Source organism: Arachis hypogaea, chromosome 8, assembly GCF_003086295.3.
Source record: "Arachis hypogaea cultivar Tifrunner chromosome 8, arahy.Tifrunner.gnm2.J5K5, whole genome shotgun sequence".
Classification (NCBI taxonomy): Eukaryota; Viridiplantae; Streptophyta; class Magnoliopsida; order Fabales; family Fabaceae; genus Arachis; species Arachis hypogaea.
In genome coordinates, this window is record NC_092043.1 from 39,958,800 (window position 1) to 39,976,015 (window position 17,216).

General features: G+C 28.6%; 1 protein-coding gene across 2 annotated transcripts; it reads right to left on the reverse strand.

Annotated features, from left to right (window-relative positions):
• Positions 1 to 2,621: 2,621 nt before the first annotated feature.
• Positions 2,622 to 5,135, reverse strand: LOC112707429 (protein RICE SALT SENSITIVE 3). Of its 2 annotated transcripts, none has more exons than XM_025759168.3 (7): positions 4,758 to 5,135; positions 4,640 to 4,690; positions 4,427 to 4,561; positions 4,204 to 4,309; positions 4,053 to 4,094; positions 3,907 to 3,963; positions 2,622 to 3,676 (listed from the first exon to the last, which is right to left on the reverse strand). In XM_025759168.3, the coding sequence occupies exons 1-7, from the start codon at positions 4,901 to 4,903 to the stop codon at positions 2,948 to 2,950; spliced, it is 1,266 nt and encodes a 421-aa protein (XP_025614953.1). In that variant the 5' UTR covers positions 4,904 to 5,135; the 3' UTR covers positions 2,622 to 2,947. The 2 variants fall into 2 exon arrangements, with proteins under 2 accessions (XP_025614953.1, XP_025614954.1); XM_025759169.3 differs by having other exon boundaries at positions 4,416 to 4,561; positions 4,758 to 5,062.
• Between the last annotated feature and the right edge of the window lie 12,081 nt (positions 5,136 to 17,216).

Consider the following 17,216-nt stretch of genomic DNA (forward strand, 5'->3'; position numbering starts at 1 on the left):
TCAATTCATAATATACAAGACCCAAATTAGGGGCATTTGTTAAGGGTATAAATGTATAAAATTTGTATTAAATAACTAAAAGTTTTCAAAATTTTTAGGTATTCATCATTGTATAAAAAATAATTTAAAAAAATTATATATATCCTGGAAAAAGTGATCCTAATTAAACTAGAAAAATACTATTTATATACTAAAATCAGCTACTAAAATCAACCATCAATATATTTGTATATAAATATATGTGATTTAATTTATTTTCAATGTATATTTATATTCTAATATATATTTTATACTGATGGTTAATTTTAATGGCTGATTTTAGTATACATATAGCATAATCCAATTAACTAATATAATGTCCTTAGAATGCTTATTAACAAAACTCTTATCTAGAATATAGATATGAAACTATTTAAATGAACTTGTAAAATTTAAATAAGCAATGATATATGACGATATTGTTTCTCCAACTTCCAATAATGAATTGGAAATTTCCCATGAGTCAAACTAGAAAACAAATACCTTAGTGGCTGAACCCGGAAGTCATAGAAGTAGTTGTTGTTAGCAGTAGAACAAGTCAATACTATCATCAATTTATGTGAGATTCATGAATATCATGAATATATACTACTCCTAATAACTCCTAAGTAGTAAGTACTACACCCTTCGTGCATCTATGGTTTTTGTCATATATCATCACCTCACCTACTTTGACCTTAAGTCCTTAACTCCTCCAAGACTATTAATGCTTATATGAGTGTTTATTTTATTAAAAATATTTCATTTCTATTCATTATTATCAATAAATTAAACTAATCTTGTGTGTACAGATATATAATGACTTAGTGTAAAACATAAATAACTATTTTGTAAAGGAAAAGTCTAAGGGAACAGCAGTTTTGTTGAATTTTGGCCAGCATGTAACCTGCAGAGGAAGATGAGCCATTGGATGAAATCTCACACCAATCTCACACCATCAAATCATCATTGATGACCAATTGATGGCTAACAATCACAAAAACTGCTAGCCCCCTAGCATTGCTCTTTTGTAAATTTATTACTATTGCTATCTACTTTGAGAATTATTCAAAACAAAAAAAATTTAATTAGATAATTATATAAAATATTTTATATTATGAAGATATACAAATTTAAGGATTATAAGCTAGTGAGATCAAAATTTTATTTTATAGAAATTTTTTATTGTGTCTTAGTTAATTTACTTATATTTAAATCTTATCATAAAAAAATTATTGTTAAATAATTCGATTCGAGTTTACTGAAATTTAAAAAAAAAAAGTAAAAAGTCATTTAACATGTAGGATTTATTCAACTATGCTACACTACATGTATATAAAAATACAAAATACACATAGAAAGCATATATATGAAACAACATATATATTATTTTTACGATTTATATATTCTATTTATTATTATTTCTACGTTTTTAACTCAAAATCATGTATTAAAAGATCACGTTATTACTTACTAATTATTATACTTACACATTTTGAAGGGAAAAAGGCATAGAGCAATAAATATCAAATAACACTCAAGTCTACACTCGTACATCACTTCAAAATTGAAAAAAAAAAATCAAATAAAAGAAGAACCGCATGCATACAAATTAAATTAAGAAACATATTTAAAAGAAAATAGTATTTTGATACTTGAATTTTGATGTGTTGTCATTGTTAGGTTACTATAAACTATAAAGCATAAAAATATTACCCAATAAGACATAACTATAGCAATGACTCACTAAATCAAACATATAATTGACTATGAATACAAAGAAAAGGGGTTATCAAGTTGGTTTAATAAAATCATTTGAAGTAGTGTAGCTGTCACCCCTATTTAGTGGATTGATTAGACACTTTTCCTCCCTATATTAATTTACCATATCTGAATAAATCAAACACTACTCATTCAACAAGTTGGTAATCATATCTTTGCTGTAATTAACATGTGTCTAATAAAATTTCCTCCTTATTACATGACATTATTTTACTTGTTTTGTCATGATTTTAACCATGATTTAATTTGTATGCCACACACCAAATTAATGTATCATTTAATATTATAATTATATTAGACACTTATATTTGTATAATTGTAAAATAATAAAACCAACATTTTTATTGATATTTAATATTTATAGGCTACGCTTCAAAAAATAAACAATGCAACTCTCCATGAAAAGTAACTTGCAATTAAAGATTAAAAAACAAAAAAAATAAAATACGCTAAATTTAAAATTTTAAATTATTGATATAAAATATAGTAAATAAAATATTAAAATTTATTTATTTTAAAAAATACAACATTCTTTATATAGCAAAGAATGTGAAAAATGGATCACATTTATGCAATACTTTTTTACATTAAAATTTAAGAGTGTAAACAAATAACACCCCTAGTTAAACATACATATTAATATATGAAAAAAAAAAAAAAAGAGAATGAGGTAACTAAGTCACTAATAAGTGGATCCCTTAGATTTTGATAGCTTTTACTCAATGGTACAATGATGATCTTTAAACATAACATATAAAATTCAAACTACCTTACATAAGACAGAATGAAAAAAACTTTATGTCTAGTTGGAGGCAAAGTGATAAAAAGAAATTAAGTGAGCATTAATCAAGTCTCATTAAGTGGAAGACAGATGAAAAAAGAAGCACAAAGATACAAAGTTAAAGAGGTGAAAGTAAAAAGGAAACACAAATAGCTTTTCCTAGATACATATACTCTAATAATTCATTTTCTTTTTCTTATAGAAACATTATGAAAACTCATTTTATCTCATACACAGATCAAATATACATTTTTCCACACTCAATTATTAGTATAAAAAATGCATATTGACTCGGTATATAAGATAAAATGAATACAAATAACCCATTTTTTTTTCTTTTTCTTTGTTTTCTAACCCCTCCATTGATCACTCCAAAAAGGTTTCCATAACATCCGGGAACATAGGTCCATCTGAATTCCTATACTCCACAGCATTACCTTGTTGTTGATGTTGATCCATGGAAGTTGATGAAGATGATGAAACAACTCTTGCAGGTAAAGTGAAGCTCCTCTTGAACTTATCCATTTTCCTTGCAGCAGCAGAACCACCTTCAGGGTGTCCTGTTTCCAAGCTGAGGAACTCATTTTGTTGCATGTTTGAAGAATCCGAATTGGGGTTCTGATGAGTGATGTTCAATGCTTGTTCCTGCAATAGCTTGTTAGCTTCGTCGGTTCGGCCGGTTAAAGCATTGAAGAAGGACAATCCATTAGGCCACTTAATATCATTCTCATGATCACCACTAGTAGTGTTAGTTCCAATCATGTCCTCAATCCTTGCACCATGCTCTTGGTGATGGTGTGGCATGAGAAACATGTGTGTCTCAGAGTCCTTGTTTGGGAATCCCATCCTGGATGCAGCAAAATTGGGCGAGGAGAGCATTGAGGCGGCCGAAGATGGAAGCGAAGGCCTGTGAGGCCAGTTGAAGAGTGGTGCTGGAGGCCTAATTGGAATGGAAGATGGTTTTGAAGGGATTGAAGTTGAAGATGAAGTGTTCCTTGTTGAAGAGAAGAGTTGTGAGAGGTAGAATCCCGATTGGTAGCCAAGTGATTCAAATGTGTGTCTCATTCTTAGCACAAAATGGAGGTCCTCCGGAATCTGATATCATAATCAAAAACCAAAACATTACAACCATACACACATTCTTTTCACCTAAACTTGCAAGTAAAATTTTAGAGGTTGATAGCTGAAAAAACCAATTTGATATGTTTGACTAAATTGTCGTCTAATGGTTCTCCACTATCAATTTCACCACTGCACTGTAGATTTCACCATAGAAATTAAGGCAGATTAAAGGTGAATAAGAATACAAAACTAAGTATACTCACAATCTTGCAAGAGCCTAGCTGAAGAAGGCCATGTCCAGCTTGAATTACAGCAATAGTCTGTCCAAGAAGAATCATTGGTAAATTTAAAAAAAAAATGTTTTAAGGAGCAATAATAAGAGGAGGCCTAAGAATGATTGTGGAGTGACCTGAATGCCAGAATCAAACTGGTCGGTCCATTCAGGAGGAAGCTGCAATAAATAAGGCCAAAAAGAAAAGAAAGATTGGGATGAATCAATCAATCATGAGATAGGTACACATAAGCAATAGAAGGAAGATTAGAGAGAGAGAGAGAGGTACAGCATCAAAGGAGCTCTGCCAGTAGTTGGAGATATTAGGCTCACATTCTGTGGGCTCTTTGAAGACCCACTTGTGGCACTTATCAGATGCAACTTTCCCCATCAACCTGTTCCCACCCAAACATTAAGATTAAGATTAAGATTAAGATTAATTGGTTGAGACCCAATTAGAGACAGACACAGCATGGAGATTTTCACAAAACAAAGACCTACCCAGTACCCACCCTTCTCCATAATTATATAACTGAATGGACATCTTGCTGAAGGCCTTTCTCACTGGATCCTCTCCTCCTCCGTCCATGTCTTCCACCAGACTTGCACTCCTTCCTCGGCAGAACCCATCTTCCCACATCAGCATCCTGCACCAAAGACACCAACTTTCTTTTCAACATATTCATAGATCAAAGTGTAGTAACAGTGGTAGTACTAAGACATACAGGCTGCCGTTATCGTCTCCAACCTTGCAACCATTGCCACCTCTAACTCTCCTGCAACAACAACAAGAAGAAGATGAGAGAATGAGAGACAGAGAGAAAGAGAGAAAGAAAGACATACGGGCGTGGGCGGATGGTCCAGAAGACAGAGTAGGTCCAGTCAGAGTTAAGACAGACGGTTCTGAGTGCCTCATGAAGTGCCATCATCCCAACAGCCTCCTTGCTCCTCTCTCCTGTTCCACCACCACCACCTCCTGACCCCACCATCTTCTTCTTCTTATTATTTTACAGTAAGCTGGTATGTGCTTGTTAAGTGCTAGTCCGCAGGCACCAATTGTTGAGGATGCTCCTCCGCATGCTTTGCTTTCTCTGCAGTCTGAGTAGCAAGAAGGGAAGAAAGGAGAGTAAATATTTTGAGCCCACTGTGGGGACACCTTTTATCCCCTCTCTTCTCTTTGTCTCTTTACAAACAGCACACCACACACACCACCACAACACCAACATTCATCTCATCCCTCTCCAATTTTCACTTCTTTTTTTTTACCTTTTAATCAGTGACCCACCACTACTTATTTTTATGTAAAATTTATAGTTAAAAATTTTTAACAATTTTTATTATTAATTTTATATAAAAATAAATAAATAAATAAATTCTTAACTTTTTGATTTGTAAATATTTAAATTTTTGAGAATTTAAAAATATATTTAATTTTTTGACTTTTTCAAAACTTAGACATATTAACTTTTTATATTCATTTGGATATAGACTAAAAAAAAAATTAGACGTGACTCTCATTTTATCGACTTACAGATGCACGCGTGTGAATATTTAAAATTAAATAAATTAGACTCAGAAATCAATATGTTTATATTTTGAAGAGATCAAAAACTTAATTGTATTTTTAAATTCTCAAAAACTCAAATATTTGCAGATCAAAAAATCAGAGATCAATTTATCACTTTAAAAATAATTATGCGTGAGTTTTTATCTTCATACCTCACTTCCCTTCTAATTTTTGGATATTTCAGACAATTTTTAATAAAATATTTTTACACTAATAATTTTTTTATGAATCATAAACATATTTTGATCAATTATTAATTAATTTTTGTTTTGTGTAATAAATTTAATTTAATAATTACGTCATTTATTATTAAATTTCGAATAAAATTTAATTAAAGAATTAATTATTTAATAAATATCTTATATTTTATCTTAAATTTTAAACATTAAATCTTTTAAATAATAAACGCTAAATGAATAAATTCGTAAATAAAGAATTTAACTAATTAAACATTAATTTCCAAATACTTATTTCTTTGGATATTTCAAATTGGAACCAGATATTATACCTAAACTTACAACTTGTTAACAAATTAATCAACTTAAAATAGTTTTGTAGTAAATTATAATATATGCTTATTTTCAAATAAAATTAATCTCATGTTGGTCAGTCGTGTGCCGTGTAGTGTAGTAGTAGGTAATGGATCTAGAAGAGACCAGAGAGTCATGCTAGTTTATTAGAATATTGCGAAATTAGTAACAAAAAAAAAAGAATATTACGAAATTTTTTTAGTAATCTAAAAATTTCATCCAACTTTTTTATAATAAATATAAAAAAAAATGAAAGAGGCAAAGATTTGAGTTATTGATGGGTTTGGCACGGTGTCTGACCCAAAATTTGTACTTTTGCAACAGATTTAACTAAGAGGGGCAGAGATTAAGGTATGAAGCCCATAATGCACACTGCATACTGCACGCTTTCATTTTTAACTTTATTGAAAGCAGGCAATCAATTTCTCTTTCAATTTTTATTCTTAGCCAGAAATGAACATACTCTTACTCTGCCCCCCAAAAAGCTTTCTGCTACTTCAAACCCACTCTCTCACTCACTCACTACAACGTATTCAATTATATGTCATCTTTGTCATCTGTCAATCCTCCACAGGTTCATTTTTTACTCTACCAATATATCTCGTTTTTAACCTAAATGCAAACCCTATTACCCTAAATGTATGAATCGTGATTTGCCTACAAAATTTCTATATCGCCCAAAAATAAAAACTTTGGGTCAAATTTAAGAATATGGGAATACACCAAAATTTACTCCGCATAAAAGAATTAATTTTTGTCATATTTTCTAACAATGTAAGTCAAATAGTTCCTTTTCTAAAAAAAAAAATATCATCATTTGACCAATGTAGATTTGTTGGTTGCTTCTTTATGCATCCAACTTTAACAGATTAATTATAGAAGGAAATATAAAATATATTTTATCCCAAAATTATAGGATATATATATTATACCTCTTATGTTTTAAAAATATTGTATGTTGACTTCTTTTAGTTTTATTCTTTATAATTATTTTATAAATTTTACCTCTTGTTATACAAGATCATTTATTTATACATTCTCAAATTCAGGAGATTATATATATTTTTTGACTGAAAATTATTTTAAAAAATCAGAAGATTATTATTTATTTTTAAAATATAGAGATGTTCTGTAAATTATATTTTTGGAACATATAATACGAAAAACAGACACAAATTAGACTTAAAAACAAAAATGTACCTGTATGCATTAATAATGGAAACCAACTAAATATGATTAAAACAATTGTTAGTGTCATGTAATTATTTATTTCAAAAATTTAAAATTGATAAATAAATAAATATATAATTATATTCTGTTTAGATTCAAAATTATTTTATTCATTTATAAAAATAACCATTATCATATCTGCTTATACTAAATTACCACCACACTCAGTTTAAACATGAAACTATTTTCATTTATTTTTTAATTTATTTATGTTTTTAACTTAAAGCCACACTTAGCTTGCATTTTGTAAACTATGTCTATAACCTTCCCAATATAATAATGTTCAAATCAGCATCACCTCTTTTATGTCTGATTCAACGTGATTAACTGATTATTTCAGAGGACAAAATATAATATTTTCACTGATATTATTATTGTCTTCCCTGAAACAGCTATATATCAGTATTAAAAGTAGACCATGATTCAGTATCCAAATATGGACCAGAACCAAATTAAATCTCATAGCAAAACATTGGTACATTTTTTTCCTTTCAAATTTCAAAGCCAATAGAGTAGTTATGATGAGAACCTCTAAATGTCCCTCAAATTGTTCGGAGTCACCCTAAAAAAAGATAGGTCCTATAAATCAAGGACTATTGTGTATAAGGATATTGTCTTAGTGCATTGTATTATAAATAATATGCATTAGATAGATCTGAGTTGGTTCATTATTATTGCAAGTTTCCAAACACACCTTAATGATTTTTCTATACAAAATGCTAAGGATAACTATGACACAAATTTGGCAAATGTGGCAGAGAATCTTTTCCGGTCAAAAGTGATAAGGGAGGGTGGACTCTGAGGTTTATGTTTGGATTATTAATATTTTTCTATGAAGCATATCATTGATATTTTAATTTCAGGGAGTAAGCTTTTGATTATTGTACGGTTGGAACTGAAAAGGCCAGTGTCACCATAGTGGCTGTTTCATCCATCTTGTCCCATTACAAAAACCAATCTTCCCAACTAAGGCAAATCAAAACCCTAGTTTTCTATTTTTTTTTAGATTTTTTTTAACGTTAAACGCATTCATTTTTATTTTTTTAAAATAATTTATTAAATTTAGTTTCGGAAAGATAATTTTTAAAAAATTATAATATTATATTTGAGAAATTAAATTAAAAATAATTTTTAATAAATACAAGTAATAGCAATTATTTTTTTATAAAATAATTTTTACAATTTAAAAATAAATACTATATAGACATTATTAATATAAAGGTAAATTCAAAAATTTATTAATATATGAGATTATATTAAATTTTTAAAAATAAATCTAGTAAAACAACAATTGTGTTAGAAAATGTTTTCAAGAATACACTTAATTTTAAATTTTGAAAGTTATTAGTATAGGATTTAGAATTCAAGGACATGATTTTTTCTATTTAATAAGATAAAATAAAAGATTTGTGTTTTTAAAGAATATAAATACTTTTTTTAAATATAAAAATATTATCAGATTAAGACTTAATTTGGTAAAAATTTTTAAAGAGATATTTGTGTTTTTTAAAAATACAAGTACTTTATTTTATATTTGATCAAATAAAAAATTTAAATACTTGTGTTTGTATCTTTTAAAAGTTAGAGTTGCTTTTTAAAAGTACTTACAGAATTTTATTTTAAATTAATTTATACTTATCAAAAATAAAAAATTTAATATAATTTTCGATAATGTTAGAAAGACAAAAAAAAAATCAAAACTTGTCTTAATTAATATTCATAAATGTTAAATAAGACAAGTTTTACCTATTTTTGGTTAATTTTTTTTGTTACCGAATATTTTTGTATAACCATATATATTAATTAATATCCAAATTTAATTCTTTTATTAATGTCTGTTATAATATTTTAAATTTTAAAAGTTATTTTATGTTTTTATTTATGTTTATTAAAAATTATTTTTTATTTTATTTACTAAATATAAATAGTATAATTTTTTAAAAGATTATCTTTTAAAAACTAAGTTTTATAAATTATTTTTGAAAATAAAAATTTTACCAAACTAGTTTTAAATTTAAGTATTTTAAATGTAATTTTAGTAGTTTATCCCGCTGTTAAAAAAAAGTTCGTATCGAAAAAAGTATGAATTCACATTCTTGCAAGATATATATATGGCAATTCTTTATTTGTGTTAGTCCTTTCTATAGTTACTATACAAACATTAATTTCTTGCATGCTAATTTATTTGCACCCTTCTTTTTTTTTTTTCTTTTGGTGACTATAACGACAAAGAAAATTAAACTGAATTACTTTAATTAAAGGGCGATTTCGCTGCATTTTGATTATCAAAGAGTATAATTTAAAGAGCTAAAGTTATAATATGAACTCTCTTTTTTCTTCCCTCCTCTTTTTGACATCAATGTTGTCAAGGAATCGTTTGATATGTCATTGCATTATAACATACTCAGATAAAGGTTAGGAATCTTACAGTTTTTCTTACATCAACTCTGAAAAAGAAAAAGTCCAACTTTTGGAACTTGTCAATTGATGCTTTGAATGTACAATACAAACTAGGACACTAGGTGCATGCTTCTTTATTTAATTTGTTCTTGCAGAATTATCATATGGTCTTACTTTGATCTAACCAAAAAATAATTATAATGGCAAGGGTAAAATAGATTGAGGCCAATGTTGAATTCAATAAAAATAAGAACTTTAGATATATCATCTACTAAACTTTATAGGGTTAATCATTCATGGTCAAAAAGTCCTAAAAAGGATTTATCAATTTTGATTCTTTAAAAATTAGATACATCAAATTGGTACACGGAATATACGTGTAAATTAAAATTAGGGATAAGTATTGTTTTGATCTCTAACGTTGATGGTCCGAATCAAAATCGTTTCTATCGTAATTTTCGATTTAGAATCATCGTTAACGTTTTTTTTTTCGTATTAAAATCGTCATTTTTAATAAAATTTTTAATTTTATTCCTAAACTATCCTTACTTTAATAAAAATTTATAAAATTTTAAAAAAATAAAATAAAACACGCATGGAGGAGGGGAAAGGACACGGGAGTGGGGTGGGGGTGGGAAGAAGGGGAGAGAGAGAGGGGGAGGGAGAAGGGGAGGGGGACTGCCGCCGCCTCCCGAGCCTCGCTGCCTCGCCCCCTCGCGCGCCTCGCCGTTTTATCTGTACCTCGCTTTCTGCTTCGTGCTTCTGCTTTCTTGATTTTCTGATTTTGCTTCTTGCTTCTTGCTTCTGCTTCTTGTTTGTTGCCTGCTGCTTCTACTTTTTGGTTTGGTGGTGGTGTTGGTGTTGCTTTTTGCTTCTGTTTCTTGGTTTACTTTTGCTGCTTCTTGCTTTTTGCTTCTGCTGATTTTGAGTTTTTGCATCTGTTTTTGCTTCTTGATTTAGTGTTGGTGGTGGTGGTGGTGGTGGTGGTGGAGGTAAGTATTGGTAGGGGTGAGGGTATTTTTGTCCGAAAAAAATTAAAAGGACGATTTTAATACAAAAAAAATGTTAAGGATGATTCTAAATCAAAAATTACGATGAGAACGATTTCGATTCGGACCCTCAACGTTAGAGACCAAAACAATACTTATCCCATTAAAATTACTCTATTACTAATAATTTTAATCATTAATTATCTCTTTGAATGATAATTATTTATATTTGTAATTTAAGACATGAAAAATAATATATTATTTTTTTATTATTTTATGTAAAGACACTTTTTTTAATGGGACGTTATAATAAATGATATCAAAATTAATTAAAAAATTGTATAAAAAACTAATTTGACTCACTTTTTAAATTTTAGAAATCAATTTTTAAATATTAATTTAATTTTTTATATATTGATGATACGTAAAAATAATAAGTGATAGGAGCCTCTTTAAGGAGGGTTTATTTCGGGGAGAGAAACTCCATACAACATTATTGTAGCACAAGAGGTTCTCCATTTCATGAAGAAGACAAATTAAAAAAAAAAGATACTCTGGCCTATAAGATTGATTTGGAGAAAGCGTACGATAGAGTGGATTGGGGGTTTCTGAAACAAACTCTTGTGAGTTTTGGCTTTCCTCCTCCAACAATCAATCTGATTATGCGTTGTGTCACTGCTTCTTCACTGTCTATCCTCTGGAATGAGGATACATTAAATAGCTTCACTCCGAGCAGGGGTCTTAGACAAGGAGATTCTATATCATCGTATCTGTTTGTATTGTGTATGGAGATATTGTCATGTTCTATTAATCAACAAGTTGATAGGGGTTTGTGGAAGCCGGTTGCGATTTCTAGAGGAGTCCAAGAATTTCTCATTTGATGTTTACCGATGATTTGTTCTTTTCTGTAAAGCCGAAAAATAGCAAGTTCAAACTGTGATGGTAGCTTTGGATAGTTTCTACAGAGCCTCTCGGATGAAGGTTAATGTGAAAAAATCTAAAGCGCTATGCTCCAGAAATGTTTTAGCGACAAGAAAAGAAATTTTTACTGGAGTGTCCTCCATCAGATTCGTCCAGAACTTGGGCAAGTATTTAAGGGTGAACCTTAATCACTCTCGAGTGACACGCACAACTTTCAACGATGTTCTGGACAAGATTCGAGGAAGGCTAGCCAGCTGGAAAGGAAGATTGCTTAATAAAGTGGACAGACTCTGTTTGCTCAATTCGGTAGTGACTGCGATTCCTACTTACTGCATGCAAGTATCTCTCTTCCCTAAAGGGGTAACTAATAAGATAGAATTCATGATGCGAAACTTTCTATGAAAGGGTCAAGTTGATGGTAGAGGTCTGAATCTAGTTAACTGGAAGGTGTTGATCACTCCTAAGAAGTTTGGGAGTCTGAGAATTAGAGATCCTTTTTGTGCTAATATTGCTCTTTTTGAAAAGCTAGTTTGACAACTTTTCACCATCCTGACAAGCTATGGGTTCAACTGTTGACAGAGAAATACAATTCTTTTAAGGATGATTGTTTCAATCGGTCTCGAAGAAGGGGATCTTATGTTTGGAAGAGTATATGTCAAGTTTGGGATATCCTGAAGGAAGGTTTTATTTGGTGCATTGGGGATTTGGAATAGAACTTTTGGTTTTCTAAATGGAGAAGAGAGGGGCAACTGTGTCATGAGATGGATTATGTTCACATTTCTGATTCAAATCTCAGGATCTTTGACCTTTGGTCATCTGGACAGTAGAACCTTGAGAATATTTATTCTCCTCTGAATCAGTCTCTGCAGAGCAACATTAACTCTTATAACCCGAATGTTCAAGCTGGTTCAGATGTCGGTTGGTGTTGAACTGGCGCGGTTTTAAAGGTTTATGATACTCGTAGTGGTTATTTGTGACTCAGTAAGAAGATGTTTAGTTGGGAATATAGGGGTAATTGGCTTTGGCTTTGGCGTCAATATGTTCCAGAAAAGCACAAATTTTTGGCCTGGCTATGCCTTTGGGAGGCTCTTCCTACTGCTGTATTTCGTTTTAGGAAGGGTATTTCGCACACAAATAGCTGTCCACAATGTTTCTTAGGTCAGGAATCGGTTTTACATCGCATTCGGGATTGTCCAAAAGTCTAGCTAGTTCGGCAAGCTTTGGGAATCTCCAGTCAACCAGTGGATTTGATGAGTTGATTTGTATATAATAGCAAACAACGCCCCTTTAGATTCTTTTCTGGTCTCTGGTGGATTTGGCGTTTGAGGAATAACGAGATCTTTCATCCTCACGAGCATTTGACCACAGACAAGGTGACTGGTACGGCTTTGTCATTGGAAAAGGAGTTTCGAAATATTTTTGAGTTGCAACGACTGTATATGCTTTCCACCATTAGTGACTCTTGGATTCTCCCCTCAGTGGGTACCTTTAAGATTAATTGTGATGCTATATTCTGCCAATGGTGCTCGGGTTGGTTTTGCTTGTGTTAGCAGAGATTGGAAGGGAAGGTGGCAATGAGGCTATCTGGGAACAATTGAGAGTCGTAGCATTTTGCAAGGAAAATTGTTTGCTATTTGGAGAGACTTTCTTTTAGCATGGGACTCGGGACAAAGAGACATTATTTGTGAGACAGACTGTGTGAAAATTTTTACTATTGTTAATAATTTACAGGATTGCTCTGGTTTTATTGATTATTTTGTGTTAAAAATCCGAAATACCATGTCTTAGAAATGCCGTACTGATCTCCGGTTGATCTTGAAAGATGTAAACAGAGTAACAGACATTATAGCAAAAAACTGCAATGAGAACTCTTTCTCTTCAAGTGGAGCTTCCGTTGCCTTAGAAGGAATTTGAAAGTAGTATTCAGCAATACTATCTTTTTTAAGTAGTTTCTTGTTTTTTTTTTCTTTCTTGTTGTTTGTTTTCTTTTAAGTCACCAAAAAAAATATGACACATTAATAAATGATCAGAATATATCATACTAATAATTATGTTATAATATTATGTGACACTTATTATAACATATTATTATCTAATCAACAGAAAGACTAATTTAATTTGCAGTAATATTTTTCAGAAACAAATTTAAACCATCTAATATTTTGAAAACCATATCAACACTTTGGGTTAATTATTATAACTATTAATCTATTAAAATTTTGATAGCAAAATATTTAATTTTTGGCCTCCCTTATCCATTAGGTTTAGCCAATCCCTTCTTTTATGCATTTTAATGAATCAAACTAATTTTTATATAGATATTAAAACAACTTAAGTTAATTCGAGTAACTTAATTTGCTCATGTTAAAAGATTAGCATTGGCTTACATTTAATTAACAAAGCATATTTGAACTCATTTAAAATACAAAACTAAACTATTTAATTCATGTGTACCTACAAAATCAATGTGAAGATTAAGTTTTATTTAAAAAAATATTTCTAAAAATAACGATTCAACTATGCTTGTGTATCTAAAGTGTGCGTTTAGATTACAGTTTGCAAACGAGAGTTTAAATAAAATTGATTTGATGAAAAGTAAGTTTGTGTTAAGTGATTTATGTTTGGCAATATTTATATCAAAATGGATTATAGTAAAATAAATATTGTTTGGATTACACTATTCAAAATCACTTTTAGAGACAAAATTACTAAAATAGACATCAACTTTAATAATTTTTGTATATTATTTTAATTTAGATATTTAAATAGATCTTATTAATTAATTTTATAATAAAATTAATATTTATACACTAAAATAAAAATAATATATAAAAATTGGCAAAATATATTTTTAATTAAAACTAACAAAATATAAATTTTAGAGAGTACTAAGAATAATAAAAAAAATTAAATATTTATCTTGGTAGTAATTGAAATAAATCAAAAAAAATTTTATGATATTTTTTATATAATATATTTTTAGTACTCTTAGTACTCTTTTTTAGTATGTTATAATTTTTTATTATTATTATTTATAATTAATTTTTTGTTTAATTTACTTTTTTAATAGGATCAATATATTATATTATAAAAAAATAAAAATAATACAAAAAAAATTATAATTATAAAAGTGTATAATATTAAATAAATAATTAAATAAAAATAGTAAATAATAGAAAAAGATAATTCATATAAATAAAAATAATATAAATAATACAATAGTATGGATAAAGGATAAAATTGGTAAAAGATAAATAAAGATTGAGTATTGATGGCTAAAAGCCCGTTGGTGAAATGCAGAAGTTTAAAATTGTTGCTTCTTGAAAACGTGGTTTTGAATGCAAAATCACATAAATCAAAACTTTGCCAAACCAAAAATTGCAAGCTTTCAAGATATCGAAACGTATTTCTTCTCTTTGAACTTGGTTACCAAACACACCCAAAAATTTTAAGTAGTTGTTAATGTTTGGCAAGTTCATATGACTTAAAGTGCAATACGGTAATTTCAGGCATTAGAAGCACCCTATATTTCACGGTCAAAACACAAAACCCAAAGCCAAAGAAAGGTCGTGTCCCTAAACAATTGCCACTTAGACGCAACATAACATAAGCTACGGAGCAAAGCAGGTATTATTATATTTATATCCATGAACACAGTGCTGCAAAGTAATAGTATCAATCAAATTAAAATAAACAAAAAGAACAGCGTGAGCGTGAGATTGGGGTGTCACGTGCACACGTGCCATGCCAGTGAGTCGGTGCATCGTTTTTCATAAACCAACAACGTACCGCACGAATTGCGGGATTGCTGCGCCCGTTCCTTCTACGCGCTTGAACTTCACGCACCACGAACACAGTTGTCAGATATATTCCTTTAACCGTTAAAAGCCTGCGTCATTAATCACGCGCCAGAAGAACGCGTGGATTCATGAGTGTAAATGCTTTGGCGTCTCTCTCCTCCGCAATGGGCGGCCCAGGCATCGGGTCTGACAGACAAGACCGTATCTTTAGTGGGTCCCACACTCGAATCGCTTAAACCCCTGCTTTTAATATGCTAAAACCCTAATCCCCTAATAATTATTGGGATGTTACTACTTAATTAATTAATTAATCAAAAATGACCAAAAGAGAACCCATTCATTGCATCCACATTTTTGTAGTTAAAAAATGTCAAAGGGTGTGAATCATCTTTGCAAAACTTTAGTACGTTGGTTTCCATGTTTTGAATTAAATATTTGAAATCAGCTATAATTTTTTTTAACATCCCAAAAGATAAAAATATGATTTAGCTATCTTGTGTTTTGAGGAGAGCATATTTTAAAAGAATAATAATAAAAATATTTTAAATTTTTTTATATATTTAATATATTAAAAATATAAAAAAATTATCAGTCCAATAATTTTTAAGAATAAACTATTAAATATTTTTAAATTATTTTATTACTGACAAAAATATCTCCAAATTTTATTATAAAAAAATATTCTCAAATAATTAAAAAAAGAAACAAAAATACTCTGTCATGGTAAAAAACTTACTCTATTTTTGTTATTTTTATACAATTTTATCATATTTTAAAATAATTTTAGGATTTTTTTGCCAATAACAAAATCCAAAATATTTTTATCGATGCTAATATAATACCCATATAATTTTAGTAGTTTACCCAACTTTAAATACAACATCTTCTTTTATAATAATATTAAAATATATTCTTATAACACATATCATCAAGACCCATAACAATATTATAAACGAATTAGCTAATTGGGATAGGAAAATATTAGACACAAGAAGATAATTAAAATTTTTTATCTTTTCCAATACAGTTAATGTAAAAGAAATTTAAACTTTATGTTTCTTATTAATTATTCTATTCATATTATTATTACTAGGATTTAATTATCTTATATTTTAATGATACATTGTAATAATATAATAATAGATTAGATATATTTTAAATTTCTTTATGTATTTAATATATTAAAAATATAAAAAAATTTCAATATTTTTATTAATAAAATATTTTTTATGATGTTCTTAAATATACCCTTAAAATACATGTTAACATATTATTTTTTAAATACTTATTAACAATATATATATATATATATATATATATATATATATATATATATATTGGAAAAATTATTACTATAAAATAATTAAATAAGATGGATTAGGTATATACAATATGAAAATATAAATGATTGATTATCAAATAATATGAAGAAAGATTTTTGTATTCTAGCAAGAAAAATACAATCTTTGTCTTTTAATGGATTTGTTAATCAATAAAAGTGCTATTTAATTAGAAAATATAAAAAATTAAATACATATAAATAACATTTTTTTAATAAAATAAATTTTTTATATTATATATGTTATTTATTTATGATATTAATCTAAATTTAAAATTACAGAAGAATTAATAATATTATCATTAATTTTAATTTTTGACCATTCATACAGAGCACATTAATAAAATCTTTCATATAACATGTATATTTTATTAAATATCTATTATTTATTTAAATTCTTTATTTATATAACACTTTTTTATATAATATGATATTTTTTTCAAGTAGAGTTTGAAAAATTTTATAATATGTTGAGTGATAAAAACAGCTTTTATAACATGATATATATTTTTTTCATCATAAACAG

Excerpts from the sequence above, each read along its gene's own strand:
- LOC112707429 (XM_025759168.3), bottom strand. The coding sequence starts at position 4,903 with ATGGTGGGGTCAGGAGGTGGTGGTGGTGGAACAGGAGAGAGGAGCAAG. Across the intron at positions 4,691-4,757 it reads TGGACCATCCGCCCACGCCC|GAGAGTTAGAGGTGGCAATG; the intron begins GTATGTCTTTCT and ends TTGTTGTTGCAG. Across the intron at positions 4,562-4,639 it reads GGAGACGATAACGGCAGCCT|GATGCTGATGTGGGAAGATG; the intron begins GTATGTCTTAGT and ends TCTTTGGTGCAG.